This window comes from Clupea harengus, unplaced genomic scaffold, assembly GCF_900700415.2.
Source record: "Clupea harengus unplaced genomic scaffold, Ch_v2.0.2, whole genome shotgun sequence".
NCBI classification, from domain to species: domain Eukaryota; kingdom Metazoa; phylum Chordata; class Actinopteri; order Clupeiformes; family Clupeidae; genus Clupea; species Clupea harengus.
In genome coordinates, this window is record NW_024879607.1 from 19,797 (window position 1) to 43,125 (window position 23,329).

General features: G+C 43.4%; 1 protein-coding gene across 1 annotated transcript; it reads left to right on the plus strand.

Annotated features, from left to right (window-relative positions):
• The first annotated feature begins 365 nt into the window (after positions 1–365).
• Positions 366–9,294, plus strand: LOC122129243 (L-rhamnose-binding lectin CSL3-like). The gene is made up of 9 exons (XM_042704233.1): positions 366–423; positions 821–945; positions 1,326–1,339; positions 2,607–2,698; positions 3,074–3,212; positions 3,359–3,468; positions 4,181–4,225; positions 4,632–4,767; positions 9,142–9,294. Exons 1-9 carry the CDS (start codon positions 366–368, stop codon positions 9,260–9,262), a joined length of 840 nt encoding a protein of 279 aa, XP_042560167.1. The 3' UTR covers positions 9,263–9,294.
• The last annotated feature ends 14,035 nt before the right edge of the window (positions 9,295–23,329 follow it).

Here is a 23,329-nt window from a genome sequence, read left to right on the forward strand (position 1 = left end):
GCACTAGTCAAAGTGCCAGTTAGGACGGGAAGTGCTCTCTGAAGAGTTGGGAATGCAGCAGTACCAAGAGTAACAGCCTTCTTCTTAAATAGTCTTACGAGCTACAACTGTGTACATAGTCCATGTAAATCACTGCCGGGGTAGGGCCTGATAGAAATAACTTCACCAATTTGGAGAGATCAAATGACATAGATTTGTAGAACAGTTAGACATTTTGTAGATGGTACGAATAAATATCTGAAATTAATATCGCACTTTGTTGTTTTCCTTGGCTTGTTTGAAAACAAAAAAGAGATTCCCCCTGAGTTACTTTTGTAGATGGTACGATGTTCATTGTAACACACAGATGATGAGTGGTTTTTAAGATGCTTCCTAGAGTTAACATCCACTGTCCTTTCTTTCAAACAGAGTCCAGCCAGACATGTGAAGGGCATCAAAGAAAACTGGAATGTGGTGTGTATTCCCTCAAGTCTTTTATTAGATCACATTCCTTATATGACGAGCATGCACACTGATCTATAAAGCTTGACAGTAAGCATAGTTACTACTGGTCCCTCCCCTTAAGACTTTTACTGGTCCCAGTAATAGTATCACTGGACAAAACATGTGAAGGGCATCAAAGAAAACTGGAATATGGATTCTCTCAAGTCTTTCATGACATCACATTCCTTATATGCTGAGCATTCACATTGACCTATAAAGCTTGACAGTGACTAACAATAACCTGTGAAATTAAGGCCGCTATCAGTTAATGTCCTTATAGCCGACACATGATCTGTCTTTACCTTCTGTTACAAATTCTGATGTCTTTCCTCTTCAGGTTCCAATGTAATCCGTATCCACACTGCCAGTTACGGGCGGAGAGATAAAACCACCTGCTCTGCTGGACGCCCTGCGAATCAACTCAGCAAGACCGACTGCTCTGCATCTACAACGCTCCCTATAGTAAGGGAGAGGTGAGTTAACTACAACGCTCCCTATAGTAAGGGAGAGGTGAGTTACGGACATGTGAACTCATGTTTCATCAACAGCAAACAAGTTTTACAGTGAAAATGGGTTTCTGTATCTTCAGCCCTACTGAGTAGTGAAGGCAGGCCATCAGGTCTGGTGAAAGTGTAAAACAGTATTTTTCCAGTTGAGCCTGGCACCTTCAAATACCTTTTTTTGAATGATTGGGTTTTTCCTACAACAGCAACAAAAGATTTAGTCTCTTTGTCTTTGCTATAAAGATGTGAAGGAAGGACGACATGCCTTCTGAAGGTCTCAAACAACATCTTCTCTAATCCGTGTGCTGGCGTCTACAAGTACCTCAACATCTCCTACAGCTGTGTTCCTCCAAGTAAGTACAAAGGCCACAAAGGACAGTCTTCTCTCCACGTCCCTGTCATTCTCTCCACGTCCCTGTCCATGAGACCTTTCATTCTCTCCACGTCCCTGTCATTCTCTCCACGTCCCTGTCATTCTCTCAATGTCCCTGTCATTCTCTCCAAAAGGCTGATTTAGAAAACATGTTTGGTGTTTCTCAGCCAATTCTGTTCAAATGAAAAGTGCTGAGCAGTCAGATACATGAACAGTCCTAATTCAGGTAGGGAGAGTTCAGTGCACGCCTGCACCCACCAAATCCCCCACAAATGTCTTCACGAATTTACACAAGTTACTCATCTTATTTTAAAGTAAAAACTACGAAACGGAAAAAGGTAAAAAGTTTGTGTTCTAGAATTCTTAGGCAATGCATTACTGTGCATTAAGTTGACTAGTTTAGTGATACTTATTTATTTATATATCGAACGGTACACGTGTGCACCAGATTGAAGACATCTTACTGAATGATATAATTCAGAACAGTATAGTTTAAACCCCTAACACATACAGGGGAAAATAAATATTTGACCCCCTGCCGATTTCGCAAGTTTGGCCACTTGCAAAGAAATGTGTGATCTATAATTTTAATGGTAGGTCTATTGCAAATCTTATCTCTGATGTCCTTGGACAACTCTTTGGTCTTGCCCATGGTGGTGAGGTTGAAGTGAAGTATGATTCTTTGGACAGGTTTCTTTTATACACGTCACCAGTTGAGATCAGGTGTACCTTGTTAGGCCTAATGAGGACTAATCTGTGTGCTTCTTGGGCACATAACTGGTCTGTGGGAGCCAGAACTCTTGCTGTTTGGTAGGGGTTCAAATACTTATTTTCTGTGACAAATGCAAATCAATTCATAACTGTTATAAAATTAAGTTTTCTGGATGTTTTTGTTGATATTCTGTCTCTCACTGTTAAAATAGACCTACCATTACAATTATAGATCACACATTTCTTTGCAAGTGGCCAAACTTGCGAAATCGGCAGGGGTTCAAATACTTATTTTCCCCACTGTAACTGGGTGCATCTGGGAGTTTAACCCCCTAACACATAACTGGGTGCATCTGGGAGTTTAAACCCCTAACACATAACTGGGTGCATCTGGGAGTTTAAACCTCTAACACATAACTGGGTGTATCTGGGAGTTTGCTGTCCTGTGACACCAGGTTTGGGGGAAACACCTCTTTTCATGCTTTTCATGTTATCAAAGGGCTACCAATTTGCCTGTGTTGTCTATGTTGTGTAAGAATGTGTGTGTGTGTGTGTCTTACAAGATTTACGATATCTCTTACAGACTCAAGCCAGATATGTGAAGCCCAGACCAAAACAATCAATTGTGGTACGTATATCCTAAGGTCATTCATTAAAGGTACAGTCTGCGATCTAAATCCAATGCACTGTTTGTCAAATTCAGTTAATTTGTCCTCACGGTTCTCTACCCGTTGATTCTGTGTGTGTGTGGTCAATAAAACGTCAGTATTCGCACACAGTCCTTGCTCAGTAAATGGGACACAAGCAAAATGGCTAGGACCTAGCCATTAGCAATTACAGCACAGTGCTTCAGAACAGGGAAGGGGGAGATGTAATTTGATTGGCTGTTGAGCTCAAATATCAACAAACTTTTGCCAGAATTGCAGACGGTACCTTTAAATGAAACTGTGACGAGCGCCTGTGCGTTTTGTGTGGAACGATGATGTGTGTTCCGCTCATGTAGGTCCCCACAATGTGTTCAAGATTCATGCAGCTAATTACGGACGGACAAACTCCACCATCTGCTCTGATAACCAACCTCCACACAAAATCGACAACACCAACTGCTCTTCATCCAACACATTGTCTGTTGTCAAGGAGAGGTCTGTCTCTATATTTACTTGGAGGCTAATCATTTGTTAATAATCCAACACCAACTGCTATTCACCAATTGTCAGCCAACAATCAGAGTTGCATAATCATGGAGTTATGTGCTGCCACTCTTGTCACCTGTACCTTCTCTCTGTAGCTGTGACGGACGGCTGCGCTGTTCGATAAAGGCCTCCAACAGAATCTTCTCCAATCCGTGCCCTGGGATCTACAAATACCTGGACATCTCTTATAGCTGTGTTCCTCTCAGTAAGTCACTGCAAGCAGCACATATATAAATTATGTATAATTATATTTAAATGTTATAACGGTGTTTTTAAAAGAATGTACTCAATAGTTTGTATATGGTCTGAAACCATATCAGAGTACGACCAGATTAGGAGCAGTTTACAGCCAAATTATGTCCGATAAGGACGAGATTAGGACCAGATCAGGACCTCACCATCATCTCTGATGGGCAGATTAATGGAAATATGACAGATCAAAATTGCAAGAGTATTGTGCAGCTCGTATAGTGCCTCGTAATGGATAACACACGATAACCACTAAAGCCTGGGGTTTTGAGCTGAGATGTGTGCTAGGTGTGTTTCTTTGGTTGCAGACCCACACTGGTAAGATTTGAGCTATGGTACAGATAAAAGCAGGTGCATGGTTGATCTAGGGTTAGGGTTGATCATACTCACAATGAACAGGGCTCATAGGGAACCACTTCAACCAATCATAGGTGACCTCATAGGGAACCACTTCAACCAATCATAGGTGACCTCATAGGGAACCACTTCAACCAATCATAGGTGACCTCATAGGGAACCACTTTAACCAATCATAGGTGACCTCATAGGGAACCACTTTGACTGCCAATCATAAGTGACCTCATATCACAAACATGAACAAACAAGAGAGAATGAGCCTACGGTCTCGTCACAGCGCCCACATCAGTAACTCCTGTTTGTCTTAACAGCATCCAGCAAGACATGTGAGGGCAACATCAGCACACTGGACTGTGGTGAGTAGAGAGAGACATTATTACTGCAGACAACCACTCCAAGAGACATTATTACTGCAGACAACTACTCCAAGAGACATTATTACTGCAGACAACTACTCCAAGAGACATTATTACTGCAGACAACTTCTCCAAGAGACATTATTACTGCAGACAACTACTCCAAGAGACATTATTACTTCAGACAACCACTCCAAGAGACATTATTACTTCAGACAACCACTCCAAGAGACATTATTTTAGAACACAGAAAACATTCCTTCAGACAGTACCCCACAACCATTTCAAGAGACACATGACCTCACACAGCACCCCACAACTGTTCCAAGAGAACCATTATTTCCAACAGTTTCACAAATATTCTTTGGTTTGCATTTCTGGTGTGCTACCTGTCCTTCCCATTCAGGACTAGACGTGATAAAAATCCATGCTGCTAACTACGGGCGGACTGACGGACACACCTGCTCTGTTGGACGAGCTGCAGATGAGGTCACCAATACCCGCTGCCGCACCTCACTTGCCCTAGGCAGAGTCAAGGACAGGTAAACCAGCCAGTAGAAACCATGCCATAGACAACTGGGGTTATGTAAGGTTAATTAGCTAGTGTGACTCATACCATAGATAACTGGGGTTATGTAAGGTTAATTAGCTAGCGCAACTTGCCATAACCAACTTACATTTACATTTAGTCATTTTTAGCAGACGCTTTTGTCCAAAGCGACGTACAAGGGAGAGAACAGTCAAGCTAAGAGCAATAAAAAAGCATGGTGTAACAATAAATACTACTTTACATGAGAATTAGAAAAACAACAACCTAGAAAAGAGGAAAAAAAAAAGAAGTGCAGGAATGTAACTGCTGAAGTGCAAGTTAAGCGCTAGTCAGGTGCCAGTTAGGAGGGGAGGTGCTCTCTGAAGAGTTGGGTCTTCAAAAGCTTCTTGAAGGTAGAGAGGGACGCCCCTGCTCTGGTAGTACTAGGCAGTTCATTCCACCAACGTGGAACTACAAATGAAAATAGTCTGGATTGCCGTGCTTGCACGGACGGCAGTGCCAAACGACGCTCACTAGACGAGCGCAGCGTCCTGGGTGTAACATTTGCCCTTACAAGAGCATTTAGGTAGGTGGGAGCAGAACCAGTAAGCACTCTGTAGGCAAGCATAAGTGACTTGAACTTAATGCGAGCAGCTACTGGCAGCCAGTGGAGCTCGATGAGTAGCGGGGTGACGTGTGCCCTTTTCGGTTGGTTGAACACCAGACGCGCCGCCGCGTTCTGGATCATCTGTAGTGGTTTCACCACGCAAGCCGGCAGGCCCGTTAGGAGGGCGTTGCAGTAGTCAAGGCGGGAGCTCACCAAGGTTTGCACCAGCAGCTGGGTGGCATACTGGGTTAGGTACGGCCTGATTTTGCGGATGTTGTATAGCGCAAAGCGGCACGACCTGGAGACAGAGGCGATGTGGGCCGTGAAGGTCAGTTGGTCATCAATAATGACCCCGAGGTTTCTTGCTGTTTTGGATGGAGCAAGAGATAAAGAGTCAGTATTGATCTTGATGTTGTGGTGGATGACCTGTTTGGCTGGGAAGACCATCAGTTCCGTTTTGGCCAGGTTCAGCTGAAGGTGGTGATTTTTCATCCATGTGGATATATCAGCGAGACAGTCCGAAATCCGCGCTGAGACCGTGGTGTCCTCAGGAGGGAAAGACAGAAACAGTTGAGTATCATCGGCATAACAGTGGTAGGAAAAACCATGCGAGCGGATGATAGGGCCCAACGAGGTGGTGTAAATGGCAAAGAGAAGTGGTCCCATCACCGAGCCTTGGGGCACCCCAGTGGTGAGGCGGTGAGGTACAGACAGCTGACCTTGCCATGACACGTTGAACGAGCGCCCAGTGAGGTAGGATTCAAACCAGGAGTGCGTCTTGCCAGAAATGCCCATACTTGACAGTATGGACAGAAGGATGCGGTGGTTGACTGTATCAAACGCAGCTGATAAGTCAAGCAGGACGAGAGCCGAGGATTGAGCTGCTGCTCTAGCTGTTTTTAAGGCCTCCATTACAGACAACAGGGCTGTTTCGGTGGAGTGACCGCTTTTGAATCCAGACTGGTTCGGATCGAGGAGATTGTTCTTTGACAGGAACTCGGTGACCTGTTTGGAAGCTGCCCTCTCAATGGTTTTAGATAGGAGCGTGAGAAGTGAGACTGGTCGATAGTTTTCCACCTGAGTGGGATCGAGAGCCGGCTTCTTGAGCAGCGGCGTTACCCGAGCCACTTTGAAAAGAGAAGGAAATGTTCCAGAATTAAATGAAGCATTAATCACCTGTGTTATTGCCGGTAAGACGGCAGGCGATATGGCTTGAAGGATGTTGGATGGGATGGGGTCCAGCGGGCATGTAGTTGGACGGCTACCTGTTAGGATTTTGGAGACCTCACTCTCGCTGAGAGGGATGAAAGAAGGAAAAGATGAGCTATTGACGGTTGCGCCCTTAGGGGAGGGGGACAGTTGGTCGAACTGTTGCCCGATGGCTGCCACTTTCTCTGTGAAAAAGGAAGCAAAGTTATCAGCAGTGAGGTTAGTAGCTGGGGGGGGAGGAGGAGGGTAGAGCAGAGTTTTGAAGGTGGAGAATAGTTTCCGAGCGTCAGTTGCACCGTTGATTTTGTCATTGAAAAAAGTCTTCTTAGCAGCAGTGATGCTGGATGAGGAGGCCAGCAGTGTCTGGTAGCTTGCAAGATCGTCCAGCGCGGCAGATTTGTGCCACTTTCTCTCAGCCGCTCTGAGATTGGAGCGCTGCGTTCGGAGGGTATCACTCAGCCACGAATGAGACTGGGTAGATCGAGCAGGTCTGGTGGAAAGTGGACACAAGCTGTCCAAGCATGAGCTCAGAGTGGAGCAGAGAGCTTCTGTGGCATCATTGACACCTAGTGAGGAGAAAGTGGATAAAGGTGGAAGAGCAGAAGAAACCAGAGAGGAAAAGTGGGTGGGAGAGAGGTTGCGGAGGTTGCGCCGGAACGAGACCATCGGAGGGGGGACAGAGGGTTGCTCAATGAGCCGAACATCGAAGCGAATGAAGAAGTGGTCCGAGCAATGCAGAGGGGTTACCGTTAGGTTGTCCGTGGTGCAGTTCCGAGCAAGGATGAGGTCAAGCTCTTTTCCTGCTTTGTGAGTTGGAGGAGTGGGGACCTGTTGTAGGTCGAACGAGTGAACCAGGGTTCGAAAGTCAGCTGAGTTGGGATTGTCTAGGTGGATGTTCATGTCGCCAAGGATGAGTGTTGGACACTCCTGCTCAGGGATGGATGACAGCAGGGTGTCCAGCTCATGGACGAAATCACCCTGTTGTCCTGGTGGACGGTAGATAACAATCACATAAGTTTTAACAGGAGCAGTTACCATAATTGCATGATATTCAAAGGAGGCATACCTGTTTGAAGGCAGCAGTGGAGTGAATTTCCAGTTGTCTGAAATCAGCAGCCCCGTCCCACCTCCACGACCAGATGGCCGGGGAGTATGGGAGAAGGCATAGTTGGTGGAGAGTGCTGCCGGGGTAGCATTGTCTTCAGGTGTGATCCATGTCTCCGTGAGAGCCAAGAGCCCTAGGGAGAGGTGGTTGGCATAACCTGAGATGAAATCAGCTTTCTTGACTGCAGACTGACAGTTCCACAGGCCAACAGAGAAAGAGGTTACAGTAGATGAGGTTTGTTGAAGTGAGCGGAGGTTACCCAGGTTGCGCTGCCGTCTGCTGCGCTGCGATCTTTTTTGACAACCAGTGACAACAGAGATGCTACTGTGACACATGGCTATGGCAGAGTCAAAATGAAAAAAGTTTACCTTGTTTGTGAACCTTGTTTCGGTGGACTTGTACAGGTAGACTTGTACGTCTTTACCCAAAAAGGTCTTGTACAGGTAGACTTGTACGTCTTTACCCAAAAAGGTCTTGTACAGGTAGACTTGTACGTCTTTACCCAAAAAGGTCTTGTACAGGTAGACTTGTACGTCTTTACCCAAAAAGGTCTTGTACAGGTAGACTTGTACGTCTTTACCCAAAAAGGTCTTCACACGAAAAGGGCTGACACTTCCGCTGACGCTTCAGCAGCAGCCCTATGGAAGTAGCATGCTCACTGATTGCACCTGGCTGAAGGCCCTCCCAGATCTTGATTACACAAAAGTGGCTGATTGTTGGAGGTGTGGCTTGACAAACCAGCCAGTGAGTGAAACTAACTTGGCAAACAGGGTAATTGCCAAGATAGTGCAAATTCAGAGTAATCCAAGTAATCTAGGTACAATTTAACTAGCAAAGCAGTACATAACTACACACACACAGTCTTTAAAGCCCTCTAGCTTTCTCTGAAGTAATTAAGACTGTAGTAAGCTTTTATGTACCTGCTGTCCAGTGAAACAGGCCCTCCCAGATCTTGATTACACAAAAGTGGCTGATTGTTGGAGGTGTGGCTTGACAAACCAGCCAGTGAGTGAAACTAACTTGGCAAACAGGGTAATTGCCAAGATAGTGCAAATTCAGAGTAATCCAAGTAATCTAGGTACAATTTAACTAGCAAAGCAGTACATAACTACACACACACAGTCCTTAAAGCCCTCATATTCAAGCGTATTAAACGTTGATTAGCTAGTGCAACTTATGCCATAACCAACTTGGATTCAAGCTGATTCAAGGTTAATTAGCTAGTGTGACTTTCACCATAAGTAACTGGGGTTCATATCTGCACGTGAGGTGAATCAGCCAGAAACGCCACAAGTAACGGATTCAGAAATATGTAACTTTAATTAGCCAATATGATGCATTCTATTAGTAGCTGGTGTTCAGAGGGAGTGTCAGGGGAAAGTGTAACCAATGTTACTTTTTCTATGTGTAAAGGTTCAGATATTTTCATTTCATAATATTTTTGTCTTGTTTTGTTCCCCGTAAAGGTGTGATGGAAAGGAGAGATGCACACTGGTGGCATCAAACCATTTCTCAAACGGGAGAGACAGATGTCCTGGGACCTACAAGTACCTGGACATCTCCTTCAGCTGCGTTACTGAAATGTAGTCCCTCACTGTCCGAGATTAAGCAATAGAGCAAACTTCACTCCTAAACCTGTTTCTAGATATTTTCTCTCCTGAACTGCTTGGATCTGGCAGTGCTGGGCTAAATTGCTCTAAGAAACATTCTTACTGCTGGTGATGGCTGCAGTCCTGCAGCGTGGTGGAGGTACTTCCTGTTTTCTAGTCCAGTCTTTCCAGCTTGTGGCTAGGGTTAGGGTTAGTGTAAGTAGGAGATAAGATGGGGATACTGTTAGGATTAGGGTTGGGGAGCAGCAAAACGAACCCAATGTGAAAACATCTGGAGTAACGTTCTTACTGGTGGTGATGGCTGCAGTGCTGCAGAAGGTGGAGGTGACTATTTTTATCCAACTATCTTTCTAGCTTAGTCCTTGGAAAACACTGAACACTGACATCCTGTCAACTATCACACAAAAAACATGTAACAATTAAAGCATTAAAAAAACTATGAGTGTGTCTCAGAATTTAAGTAGTTTGAATTTAATTCATCTAATGTTATGCCAATCAGCAGGGTGAGTGTGTGCATGTGTGTGCATGCATGTGCGTGTGTGGACCTCAGTGTCAAAGATAAGGTTCTAGTTCTGAGGTCATTAAAGCCCAAATCTCAGTCCCATCCAGGGTCCTGGCCCCACTGAGAGTGCCAAAGGCCCCTTTCTGAAGGGCTATTCAGTGTGTGTGTGTGTGTGTGTGTGTGTGTGTGTGTGGTGTGTGTCTGTGTCTGTGTCTGTGTGTGTACCCTTTGAGTTTCCCCCACTCCCATTCACAGTGCATGTTTATGTTTTCCCGTGTATAAAACTAAATCCTACCAAACTTACCAGAGTGTGTCTGAAGCCCCTCCCACGTGTCCACGAGGGTTAGCAGCTGTGGTGCTCAAGTTGCTGCAGACGCTCTTTAGGATGTAGGATGTGGAATGTACGCTCATTTTAGAAATGGTTGCAAAGTCAAATGTATTTTGTATATTAAAGCAGCATTATGAAGCTTTGGTCTAATACTAGCGAACTTCCTACCTGAAAAGTATGCAGGAACCTAGCAAACACTACCAACTGCCCAGCTGGTGCTGATAAAAGCTTGCTAACATGCTAACTGGCGTCTTTTGGCCATACTGTTGATTCCATGCTGTGTTCTTACACGACCCGAATAGGAAATCTACATAGCATAATGCCTGGATGGCTAGTGGGAACAACAGGTGGGTTAATCTGTCACTCACAATATGAATTACTAAACGTAGTTACTCATTAAAACATTCCTCAAAAAGTGTGTTTGCTTTTCCCCCAAATCTCAATCAAGATAAAAACATATATGTGCAGAAGCATCTTCTGAACCGTATTGACAAATTGCTGGGTGGTTCCATGAGGTGATTCTCTAAGGTATTAAGTATGACAACATTCTGCACATGTATACATCCTTCTAACATTTGTGTCCCAATTGTTGGGCTCTCAGAAGGGGAAACTGGGAGGGGAATGCTAATGGCCGTGCTACAATATTAACACCTTTGTTCAGGTAAAATGTCTTCCTGTCGCGGTCCTCATTACAGCAGAGCTGAAGGAGCGTCCGACTGAAAACACTCTGCTGTCTGACCACTAGGTGGTATCTGAGACTAAACACTCTGCTGTGTGACCAGTAGGTGTTATCTGAGACTAAACACTCTGCTGTCTGACCAGTAGGTGGTATCTGACTGCTGAAAACACTCTGCTGTGTGACCAGTAGGTGGTATCTGAGACTAAACACTCTGCTGTGTGACCAGTAGGTGGCATCTGAGACTAAACACTCTGCTGTGTGACCAGTAGGTGGCATCTGAGACTAAACACTCTGCTGTGTGACCAGTAGGTGGCATCTGAGACTAAACACTCTGCTGTCATACCAGTAGGTGGTATCTGAGACTAAACACTCTGCTGTGTGACCAGTAGGTGGTATCTGAGACTAAACACTCTGCTGTCTGACCAGTAGGTGGTATCTGAGACTAAACACTCTGCTGTGTGACCAGTAGGTGGTATCTGAGACTAAACACTCTGCTGTGTGACCAGTAGGTGGTATCTGAGATGACTGAAAACACTCTGCTGTGTGACCAGTAGGTGGTATCTGAGACTGTGGCTCTGTTGAACATCCTCATAACCACTCCCATGACAACGGCTGAAGCTGAGAGGTGTTTCTCGACCTTGAAGACCAAAGCCAAATATCTCCAAGGCCTGAAATATGAAGTTGTGTTTGCCTGTTTCAAATGCCTTGCAGAAATCTAAAAACAAAATATACCTGCCATTACTGCCAAGATCAGCACAGTCAATAAGGATCAATAAGGATCACAGGTCTGGTGTTATCAGATACATGTCTAATATCAGCACAGTCAATAAGGATCACAGGTGTGGTGTTATCAGATACATGTCTGTGATCAACACAGTCAATAAGGATCACAGGTCTGATGTGTGGTGTTTTCAGATACATGTCTAATATCAGCACAGTCAATAAGGATCAATAAAGATCACAGGTGTGATGTTATCAGATACATGTCTAATATCAGCACAGTCAATAAGGATCACAGGCGTGATGTTATCAGATACATGTCTATGATCAACACAGTCAATAAGGACTAGCACAGGTGTGATGTTATCAGATACATGTCTATGCTCAGCACAGTCAATAAGGATCACAGGTGGGGTGTTATCAGATACATGTCTATGACCAGCACAGTCAATAAGGATCAATAAGGATCACAGGTCTGATGTGTGGTGTTATCAGATACATGTCTATGATCAACACAGTCAATAAGGACTAGCACAGGTGTGATGTTATCAGATACATGTCTATGCTCAGCACAGTCAATAAGGATCACAGGTGTGGTGTTATCAGATACATGTCTAAGATCAGCACAGTCAATAAGGATCAATAAGAATCACAGGCGTGATGTTATCAGATACATGTCTATGATCACACAGTCAATAAGGATCAATAAGGATCACAGGTCTGATGTTATCAGATACATGTCTAATATCAGCACAGTCAATAAGGGCTAGCACAGGTCTGATGTTATCAGATACATGTCTATGCCTCATGAAACCAGATTGGGCTTCATCAATCATTTAGGTCCAAAACAGCTTTTGTTCTTTTGGCATAAATCTGAGCTAGGATTCTGTGATCATTATGAAGAAGACAAATTGGTCACCAGTTGTGAATGCAAAGTGAATCTTTTCTTAGGCTTTCCAATTAGGGTTAAAAGTCCCTGAGATAAAGTGGGAGGGGGGGATTAATGCTTTCTGTATACACACCATGCAGGAAGGGGCTAACTGTTCTGTGAAAGCGATATCAAATTCAGATGTTCAGATGTCAACGCCTGGGGATTTATTAAGCTTTAGGTGATGAACGGCGAACAGGATGTTATCTGAAGTTATTGGGGCATCACAAAAATCTTTTTGTCATTCATAATTGACTTAGTTTTAGTGAGATATCTGAATACATTCACAATTTTATGGGGATCATCAGTAATAATTCCATTACGTTTTTGAATAATTGGTTTTATTCCAGGATCTTTCTAATCTGAAGAAATAGGCAGTGTTTTGTTCGCCTTCCTCAAACCAGTTACTCCTTCACCTCACAAAGGCTCCCTCTATCTTCATGTCATTTATTTTCCTGAAAAATGAAACCTGGTCTGTCATATTCTGATACATTTTCAGGCATAATTAGAGTGTGTTCTGTCCTCACTAGATGTATAACTAACTGAGGCTATCCAGTTAGACAGATGGTGAACAGCACAGATTGTGTTTAAACTCAAAAATCTTCTTTACTTTGATTTGCTTCTTCAATTCATAGTTGTTCATTACTTTGAGCTCCGTTTACATATCTCCTTTATGCTTTTTTCTCTGTAAAACTAAAAAACAGAAAACATCATATCATATAAAATATCAAGGTTACAGCACTGGTGTCAAAATTCTTGAAACAGTATTTCTACAAAATGCTGAATCTATAAAAACCAAATCCAAAGATAATTAGGCCGCCTACTAGAATACCTGCTCTCACTCAGTTGGTGCAGCTTTAAATGTGATATCGTTTCCATGGTTTCCATGGTCACCATTAGTATTTGAGAAGCTCATGCTTATATGATTCCAGTTCAGTTAAGAGTTGCTCATTCAGAAGAGCAGTCTGTCTTTCTCACTCTGTGAAAGCTTGGCCCACTTTTGCCTGTAAGTTTGAAATCCTCAAAATTTGAAGCTCACAATTTCTGAAAAAGCATTTATAAATGAAGGCCTTATTCCAGAAACATTGTTTCAATGTTTTGGATCTTCTTAATTACTAAGTCATGTTTTAAAAAACACTAAAAAGGATATGTTACTATCATACAACCTATTACTGGATATGTTATTCCTATCTAAACAGTCAGAAACTGACCAATACTCCATGCATGCCAAAGAAGTGCAATCTTTATTACTCCATGTATAAAGTTTGACGTCAGGATTTTTCTCTCTTCATACATCAAATTGAATTTTTGTATAAATATCATCAGACTGGAAGGTGAATAATGTTTTGCATTCGGAGGCCACCCATCTGAAGAACTGTTTAAAGCAGAGGTCTTCAACCGGGGGTCCGCGACCCCCAGGGGGTCCGTGGAGGTACTGCAGGGGGTCCGCCAAATTATTTCATCTGAAGCATTTTTTCCCTCTTGCAAAAATTAAAAACGTCCAATAGGCTACATAAACATAAACATAACGTAAAAATTGCTTTCTATTCGTTAAAAATAATACATAGGCTACCCATGAGTCTTCACGCGATCATTTGATCACCATGGCAACATATGCACTTTTAGCTACATTTAGCTATCTGGTGCCAAAACACGTTACCTGCTTTAATCGTTTTGTAATTTCTCGGAACAAAAGCTCCACGTCAGACACCACTGATGGCGGTTCAGATGACCTACATTCAGAGGATGCCAACACCCCTTCCACGAACAGCCAAAAGCCAAACGGGAGAACACACGTAAATATTCAGAGAATTATCTGAAGTTTGCCTTCACCTACAAAGAGACCGATGGTGACGAATTACCAGTGTAAACCACTACGTGGTTTGCCCTCCCGTGCTATCAAACGAAACTATGAAACCATCAAAGCTGCAACGACACTTAAAGACAACCCATGCTCACTTGAAATAATTTTTAATTACCTGTTTAAAATCTTTTTGTGGGGGGCCAGCAGACATTGATGAGACAATCAGCCAAAGTGTGCGAGCTAACTTTAAAAGCCTCTTATCAAGTTGCATTACGTGTCGCTCAGACCAAACAGCCGTACATAATTGCGGAAAGTTTAATATTGCCAGCAGCTATATTTGCAAAACAATGTTTGGGAAGGATGAGTACGTTAAAAAACTGAAAAGCATCCCAATGCTATTGATGAATTGGCAGCTGATGTGAGGGCACTACTAGTCGCAAAACTCCCAAAGGCAGATTATTTTGCACTATAATTAGTTGAATCCACCGATGTGTCAAACGACGCTCAGCTTTTAGCTTTTTTGTGATTTGTCGACCAAAATGAGATGCAGGAGGAATATCTATTCTGTAAGCAGCTCTGGACGTAAAACAAGTTCAGAGATTTTCAAAGTGATAGAACTATTTTTTCCGTGAACATGACATACCCTGGCCAAAATGTGTTGCGATGTGCACAGGCGGTGCAAGAGCCGTATGACGCACTGCATGCTTCATAGGGAGAATCTTGTTGCCAAAGACATGAGTGATGACTTCTCAAACGTCAGATCTCTCACTAGGTATGAGATATTTCATCCATACTTAAGCTTCTCAAGCTACTCAATTCTTTGTCCCTCCCTAATTGAATACAGAGTGATGGCTAACTGTAAGGGAGAAAAAATTTCAATAATAAACAGAATAAATTTAAACGAGTTGTGTGTCACAGATGATTTGCAATTATGTTCAAACAAGTGTAGGGGAGTGTGAGTGTGTGTGTGTGTGTGTGTGTGTGACTGACACTTAGTTCCAAATAAAATATATGAATATCAGGCCCAAATTTGGGGCGGCGGGGGTGGGGGTCCCTGCTCAGTGTCTCTCTCAGCCAAGGGGTCCTTGGGCTGAAAAAGGTTGAAGACCCCTGGTTTAAAGCACCCGTCTGAAGAATTGTTTAAAGCACCCATCTGAAGAACTGTTTAAAGCACCCATCTGAAGAACTGTCTAAAGCACCCATCTGAAGAACTGTTTAAAGCACCCATCTGAAGAACTGCCTACAGCACCCATCTGAAGAACTATCTAATATATTTATTTATTTATTGTGTTTGGGGCTCACTATGGAATGGCAGTTTAACCATATGGTGTTAGGATAGCAGTTTAAGTGTGTGTTTCTAGCTAGCGGAATGAGAGGTTATTCAGACAGAACTCCTTGCTCTTTAAACTCTCCAGCTTTCTACTCCACTCCAGTCATATTACATATCACAACCAAAACAAATTCTTAAGATTCCACAGATGACAAGCACTCAGGTAAAAAATTACTTTTTAAAAGAAAAACAAACTGAAGTCCCTCCATTAGTATGCGGTGACTTCAATACATTTGATTCCCCCACCGGTATATTATGCAAGACATCTGTGAGCATTTCAACTAATATTGCAAATAGACACAAGTAGGTGGTGGGCCGAAGCCTCGTATCTGTTCAACTTTGCATTTTAATTTAGGAGGACCTGAATTTCTAAAGTTGGGATGATTATATAATTTCTAACGATAAACCAGTTGTTGCCAGGACAGTTTCCCGTGGAGTTTGTCAAACCCATAGTGTAAAAGTTTGTTAAACTCGCCGGCTAACACAGTTGCCTACTAAATCAGTCGAACCAATAACACGATGTTATACTGGCGTAATAAAATTATTAACCAATCAGATGCAGCCATATTGACACCCGTTTCACCGATTACTCATGTTGACATCTTTCACTGCTGCCGCGACAGCTCCAACCCATTGAAACGGAGACGTGTTGTAAGCAATAATTTGATCAGTTATAGGCCGTTTTAAAACATGTTTGTTTTCTAAACCGTCTTTTTTATACGTGTGTGATGGTGTAAATAGTTTTAGTTCGCTAAAGAGCCGTAGTTTGTACTATATAGCTTTGCTTACGGTTAGCTATGCTATTTGTTAATACCTCATTTACCTTGTCTCTATTGTTGATTCAACTTGACATTCACCTTGTATGGAGTCGATGGTAGACTCATAAACCACGCAACACAAAACGTTATAGTCTAAGAAATATTTAATCATCAAGGGGGAAAAGGAAAGGTAAGAGGAGAATGTGGATTTCCTGAGCACTGGGACCAGAGCCATACCAAGCTGGCCAGCCGTGTATTGTTGTGGCGGATTATCGCCCAATCGGATTGAAGCATTTTTCTGGGTCCGTGCATTTAATTATTTATTTTAGATTCCCCAAGATAGAGGGTTCGTATCCCCATTGAGGTGTTATCGAATGTGAAATATATGAGTAGAAAGCATTGGAAATACTTGGGGATTAAAAAAATAATCACAACTTTCTATGTAAAATTCGTTTTTTTGTAGTTTATATCAAATGTATAGTAATGCTACTACTTTGAACATAGTAGAATTACTACTCTATCAGATTGTCAGTATCTTTGTAGAAATGTACTAATGTTTTTTAGTTCTTCCCTTGTTTGTCAAGTGTGTTTATCATTAATATCCCCTGTACTGCTCAAATGAACTGAACCAGCAGACTTGGATTCATTCTTATGACACAGAACCTTTTGTTGTAGATGGTATAATTAAGCTGAGAAAAAGCTATATTGTTTTAATTTAAGAAGGACTAAAAGGCAGTGTGTAATATTTCAAAATAAGTTCCATTTTTATTATTCATCATAGTTTTATTGACAACATCTGAAATAATTTATACTTGTCTCAGTATTTACACAAATGGAATAGCCTGGACTGTAATTAAAGATACATGTTTTAGAAATAATATGGATCATTTAAGGCCAACAATTAAATATAACTGCTTACAATGACAAAGGAAAATGACAAACAAAGAGCTATTAACAATGACAAACTTTCCTTTAAAAATGGAAACGATCAAAAGGGAGCATCTGCCTGGCTGGCCTGATGCATTGAGGTCAGTTTAACATACAGTCTTAATCACACAGATAAAAGAAAATCACATTTATAACAGACAAAAAATATGTATCAAATTATATGTATCAAATAGGACTGCACGTTTTATACAAATGTAAAAGTGTGGATTGTAATCATAAAGATAAGCATTTCAGAAATGATATGGAACATTTAAGGCCAGCATTCAAATATAACTTTTCACAATGACTAAATGAAAATGGTAAGCATAGACATATATCCCTGCGCTCCAAATGACTGTAAACAAGAGAGTACTATGTGCGTGTGTACAACAAATGTGAATATGCGCTCTTGCCATGGTTAAGACCTCAGCAGCAGGGGCAAAGCATGTGAGATTTCTCGAACACAATAAATAAATAAAAGCTCCTTCATCAGTCTCATATCGAGACTTGGGCTGTCCACAGGCAAGACAGGTCTTTGTCCGTCTTCCCTTCGCTTTCTTCTAGTGCACTGCTAAACTCTTCACATCTGGTTAGACTGGAGCAATGGGAAAGTAAAATAAACCAGTTATTATTTTTATGTCACTGAAATGAACACATTTGATTAGCAGGTAGGTAGGCACTCACAGACACACGCAGGCAGGCAGGCACGCAGACGTACGCATGCAGGCACGCACACACAGACGTACGCACGCACACACAGACACACGCACGCACACACAGACGCACGCACGCACAGACACAGGCAGGCACGCACACACAGACACACGCACGCACACACAGACACACAGACACACGCACGCACACACAGACGCACGCACGCACGCACAGAAACAGGCAGGCACGCACGCACCAAAAACAGGCAGGCACGCACACACAGACACACGCACGCACACACAGACGCACGCACGCACGCACAGAAACAGGCAGGCACACACACACAGACACACGCACGCACACACAGATGTACGCACGCCCACAAAGATGTACGCACGCAGGCATGCACACAGACACAGACGTACGCACGCAGGCACGCAGGCACGCACACACAGACGTACGCACGCACACACAGACGTACGCACGCAGGCAGGCACGCACACACACACAGACGTACGCAGGCAGGCACACACAGACGTACGCACGCAGGCAGGCACACTCAGACGTACGCACGCAGGCACGCACACACAGACGTACGCAGGCAGGCAGGCAGGCACAGACACACGCAGGCAGGCAGGAAGGCACGCACAGACACGGACATACAGACGCACGTACGCATGTTGTAACATTACAGTATGATGCAAAAATGTACGGCCAAATCTTTATGTTAACTTACCAATTGCTAATGGAAGTTCCTGGTGGTCGTCTGGCGGCATCTCCTGCTTTAGCAGTGGACCAGCAGAGAGCGGCTGGCCAACGGATTCTTGGAGGCAGACTTCAACAGCCATTACAGCTGGATCAAACACAGCAGGGAGGATGACACCTGGCTGCTTAAGGTCCACCAGCCGTTGGTAGTTCCACAGTGCTGCCCCGGTCAGCCCTGGGCCTGGAACAATTCAGTGGCCATCCACTCTCTTCTTGTGCACTGATAAACTCTTCACATTAGGTTGGAGCTATGGGAAAGTAAATAAACCAGTTATTATTTTTATGTCACTGAAATTAACACATTTGATTAGATAAAAAGGGTAACAGTGTGTTTACCATCAACTGATGATTCCAGCAGTTGAGCAGTTGACTGGGGGGTAAATTACATTACATTTGATTAACAATAGGTGGGTATCCATTCAGCTCGTTCGCATTAGCTATGCGCATTCAGGGTGATTCGCACAAACCAAATGAGCATCAGCGACCGTTTCCAATCACCTGAGTTTTGTGTAGGCTATAATGTACACCCTCCTCTCCGCAGTCAAAATGATCAATGCTGTAGCTATTGAGCTATTTACTTTAATAGCTGCTAGAAGGAGAAGGCGTAGAATGATTTTACATATTTTACGCACTCAGATAGCAGCGAATTCCATACCCATACAGACCTCCGTACATCTGGGAACAAGCGCGGTCTAAGGAGTTTTTTAATTTGGTGAAGGCCTACTTCACTGATCAGCTGTGGGTGGAAAACTTCAGCCTAACCAGGTCAGGATTCGAAGAATTGTGCCAACTGATACCCCTGCTGTGTCGCCTGCAAGTGTTTGCTGCCGAAAGCCTGTCCCCACAGACGAGCGCATTGCTATAGCGCTTTATAAACTCGCAACATGCGCAGAATATCGTGTTGTGGGAGAAACTTTCGGCGTAAACAAGACTACTGGTGCACTGGATGGAACTCACATTCCCATACTTCCCCCAGCAGCAGGCTAGAACTGGAGTTCCATCCAGTGCACCAAACACCTGCGGGACATGGTGTGCGCGGTTGTTGTGGTCAGCAATCTCTTGCGCCTCGCCAAGGTCGGGTAACTTTATATGTTGTTTGGCTTGTTCACGGATGGCAAAGCATACTGCATACACGAGCTGAATGGAAACCCACCTATTGTAATATTACTTTGGTAAAAAGAAAGAAAGAGATATGGTATCAATCCCTTAGTAGTCAAGCTGTTAGTTAGTGCAGTGTATTAAGCCAATAGCTGTAGTCTCTTACCAGCGATTCTGACGAGTTATCAACACATTAAGTCAGATCCATGATATAAAGATCAGTTAACATCACAACATGAAAACCGTACACATAAATATAAAATACAATCATGTTCATTCATTATATTACGTAATTTCAACACAAGTCGTAGCGTCAGTCTCTTAGCAACGAGTGATGCTGAGGTATAGCTAGTTAACTTAACACAACATTGTCATAAAACGGACTGACAAGACTATTTAAAGTCACGACATGAAAGATGTACACATGACTATATAAAACGATCATGTCCACTCATAATTTGACGTGTCATTTCATCACAAGTCTTCATTGTTACCTAGCTAGCGATGCTAGCCAATGGGTGACACAAAATTAGTGTCAGTACCGCGCTGACAACATATGATCATGTAACAGCATGAAAACCACACACAATACAAACAAACGTTATTATGTTAATTCATTCTTTGGCACATAATTACCCCCAAACGTGTCTGATGTGAGAGAGTAAAGCCTGTCAGCTCTCTAACATCAACCTAGCGAATTAGCAGCGAAAACTAATGTTACCACAAAGCAGGCTAACTTTTATGGCAAATTCTGGCAATGTAAATGTATCCTGTAGATTTACATTCAACCCAAGCAACGTATCTTACCTTTGATGGAAGGACACTAGCGTGAATAAATGTAGCGAGTCTCCTGTCAGAAGTTTGCCTGAACTAAAAGTTTTTTCAAAGACCACGCGTCTTTAAAAAAAACTCGGAACAACGCCAAAAAGTCGTAGTGGCCAAAAGAATATTACATCCGAAGTGGTTTAGCACTACCATTGCGGGAAACCGTTTAGGTCCGTTTAAGACCGGGGTTCGATTCCCTGACGGGGAGGCAGTGCTCAACCTTTTGTGTCACGGTGGCTCAGGTGCTTGCACTGCCGCCTTACAGCAAGAAGGTCATGGGTTCAATCCCCGCATGGGGCGCTGTTGGCTCTGGGGGGCAGGTCCTCCCCAGACCTTCAGTGCTCAGGCGGGCTATCTGCTGGCCTTTTCTGTGTGGAGTTTGCATGTTCTCCCCGTGTTCACAAGGGGTTTCCTTCACTAAGAACCCCTAACAGAAAAACATACAAACAGAACACTCCTGTCAGTCCCTGACCGAGACGGACGGTTCACTTGGTCCCCGGGCGCTGAGAAGCTGCCCACTGCTCCTGGAGGAGGTACGATCCGGTACGGGTTAAAGGCAGAAGACGAATTCATGGCGACCTCAGGCGTGTGTGTGTGTCCTGTGTCGTCTCCATATATAGCACGTGTGTGTTGCAGTGAGTCGTTTGTGCAATAAAAACTGTGCAATAAAAACTGACAGCAGTCAGCCTTGTTTGCGCAAACACTTCAATCGCCATCTTGTGGAAAGACTTCTTTTACAGTCTATGGAGCAAAGGTGTCAGCAATAACATCACGTGATTTCAGTACCCGCTCTATTTTCCTATCACTCAGTCCCTCGTTATCCTCATACTGAGGAGGAATGTTGCAAGGTGAGTCTGGCAGTCAGGTTTTCTTATAACCTTTTGACTTCTTTTGTCATTACATTGAACCAGAAAGTTTCAGTGCATACCAACCTTTAACAAATGTGTCAGAACTTGCCTATTTAGCCTATTGTCGTCATTAGTTACTAGTTATTTGAGTAGACCATCTTTTACTATATGAAAACTTGAATAGATTACTTTATGAGATTTGTGTAACCTTTCAAATGCGCCAGGCAATTTTGATTCAGACTACTTTTGACTCAAATCCGAGTGTTGCGGAAATTGTTGTGGAAATTGTTGCTTCACAGTTGCGTAGGCGTCGGATCTTCATGGTTGTGTATGCTTAAAGACACGGCGAGTAGGCCCACCAAGCCTATTCATTGAAAATTAAATAACGTTAACATTTCAGACCATTTGATATAACAGCAGTCCTACTCTGCAGGAACAAACCAGTCCATTGTCTGTGTGTTTATAATGTGTGTGTGTGTATGTCTATGTGTGTGTTTATAATGGAAGCCTAAATCAGTGCTTGAGTCGTTCAACACGGTCGTGCAACAAGGATTTCTCAGAGTCAGGAAGGCCACCCATCTCTTATTACACTGAACCTGTTTGGCAAGCGGCTCAGTCTAAAACAGTCTTATTCAGTATACTTTTCACTATTTGTAACTTGATTTCTTGTTACATTTATATTTCAACCTGTGGTGAAGGTCCAAGGTATAAGTAATAGACTGTGTCTGTGAATGGATAATCATAAGTCTGTGAATGGATACCATTTTATGGTTGTTCCACAGTAAGGGTAATTACCTGGTGATATAATCGTCTCTGCACCTTCAAGGCTGACCGTTGGAAAATATGTGAAGGAGTAGGCAATATAGATAAGGAGATGCATGACTCCTTCAGAGAAGCTGACCTATGCCCATGTTGGTAAATGGTAGAAGTATCTCAAGCAACAAGCAGAGTCAAGAGTTCTCTTCACGTCCACCCCGCCATTTATTTAGGCGAAGTACACAGACAGTGACAGAGGGAAAGCTAAGGGGGTTCACTAAATCACATAAGACACACGGTAAGGGGGTTCACTAAATCACATAAGACACACAGTAAGGGGGTTCACTAAATCACATAAGACACACAGTAAGGGGGTTCACTAAATCACATAAGACACACAGTAAGGGGGTTCACTAAATCACATGAGACACACGGTTAGGGTGGATGGCTACGCTAAGGGGGTTCACTAAATCACATCAGACACACGGTAAGGGGGATCACTAATTCACTAAATCACATAAGACACACAGTAAGGGACGATGGCTACACTAAGGGGAAGGCAGGGACGCCCGAGAACATTCTAAATCTGAACTAAACTCTCAGAATTAAACATTATCCACTCACACTCCCAGTCGCACAGGATTATGGGACACATCAGGGAACTCACCCATTCACTCTCCACTTTCTGACTGCAGTCCTGCACGCTGCAGTATTATTAGGCATGAATAGGATGACTGATATTGGACAGTTGAGCTTGTGGGTGAGTTGGAAACTGATCATTTCTGAGCGAGTGATACTAAATCCTGTCTTTCTATCCATCACAATGTGGGATGGTTGTGGGCAGGATCCCTTGGATGACGTGCTGTGAACCTGAGGATCCCATTGGAGGAACCGGTCCACCTATCAGACCAGTCAGAGTTGTGAACCTGAGGATCCCATTGGAGGAACCGGTCCACCTATCAGACCAGTCAGAGTTGTGAACCTGAGGATCCCATTGGAGGAACCGGTCCACCCATCACCTCACCCATCAGTGGTTCGTACAAGAACGGAAAAAAACTGTGATCTGTGGTGATAGAAGTACGTTCATACTCTGCAGATTTAAAGTGTTTTTCTGGGCCAACC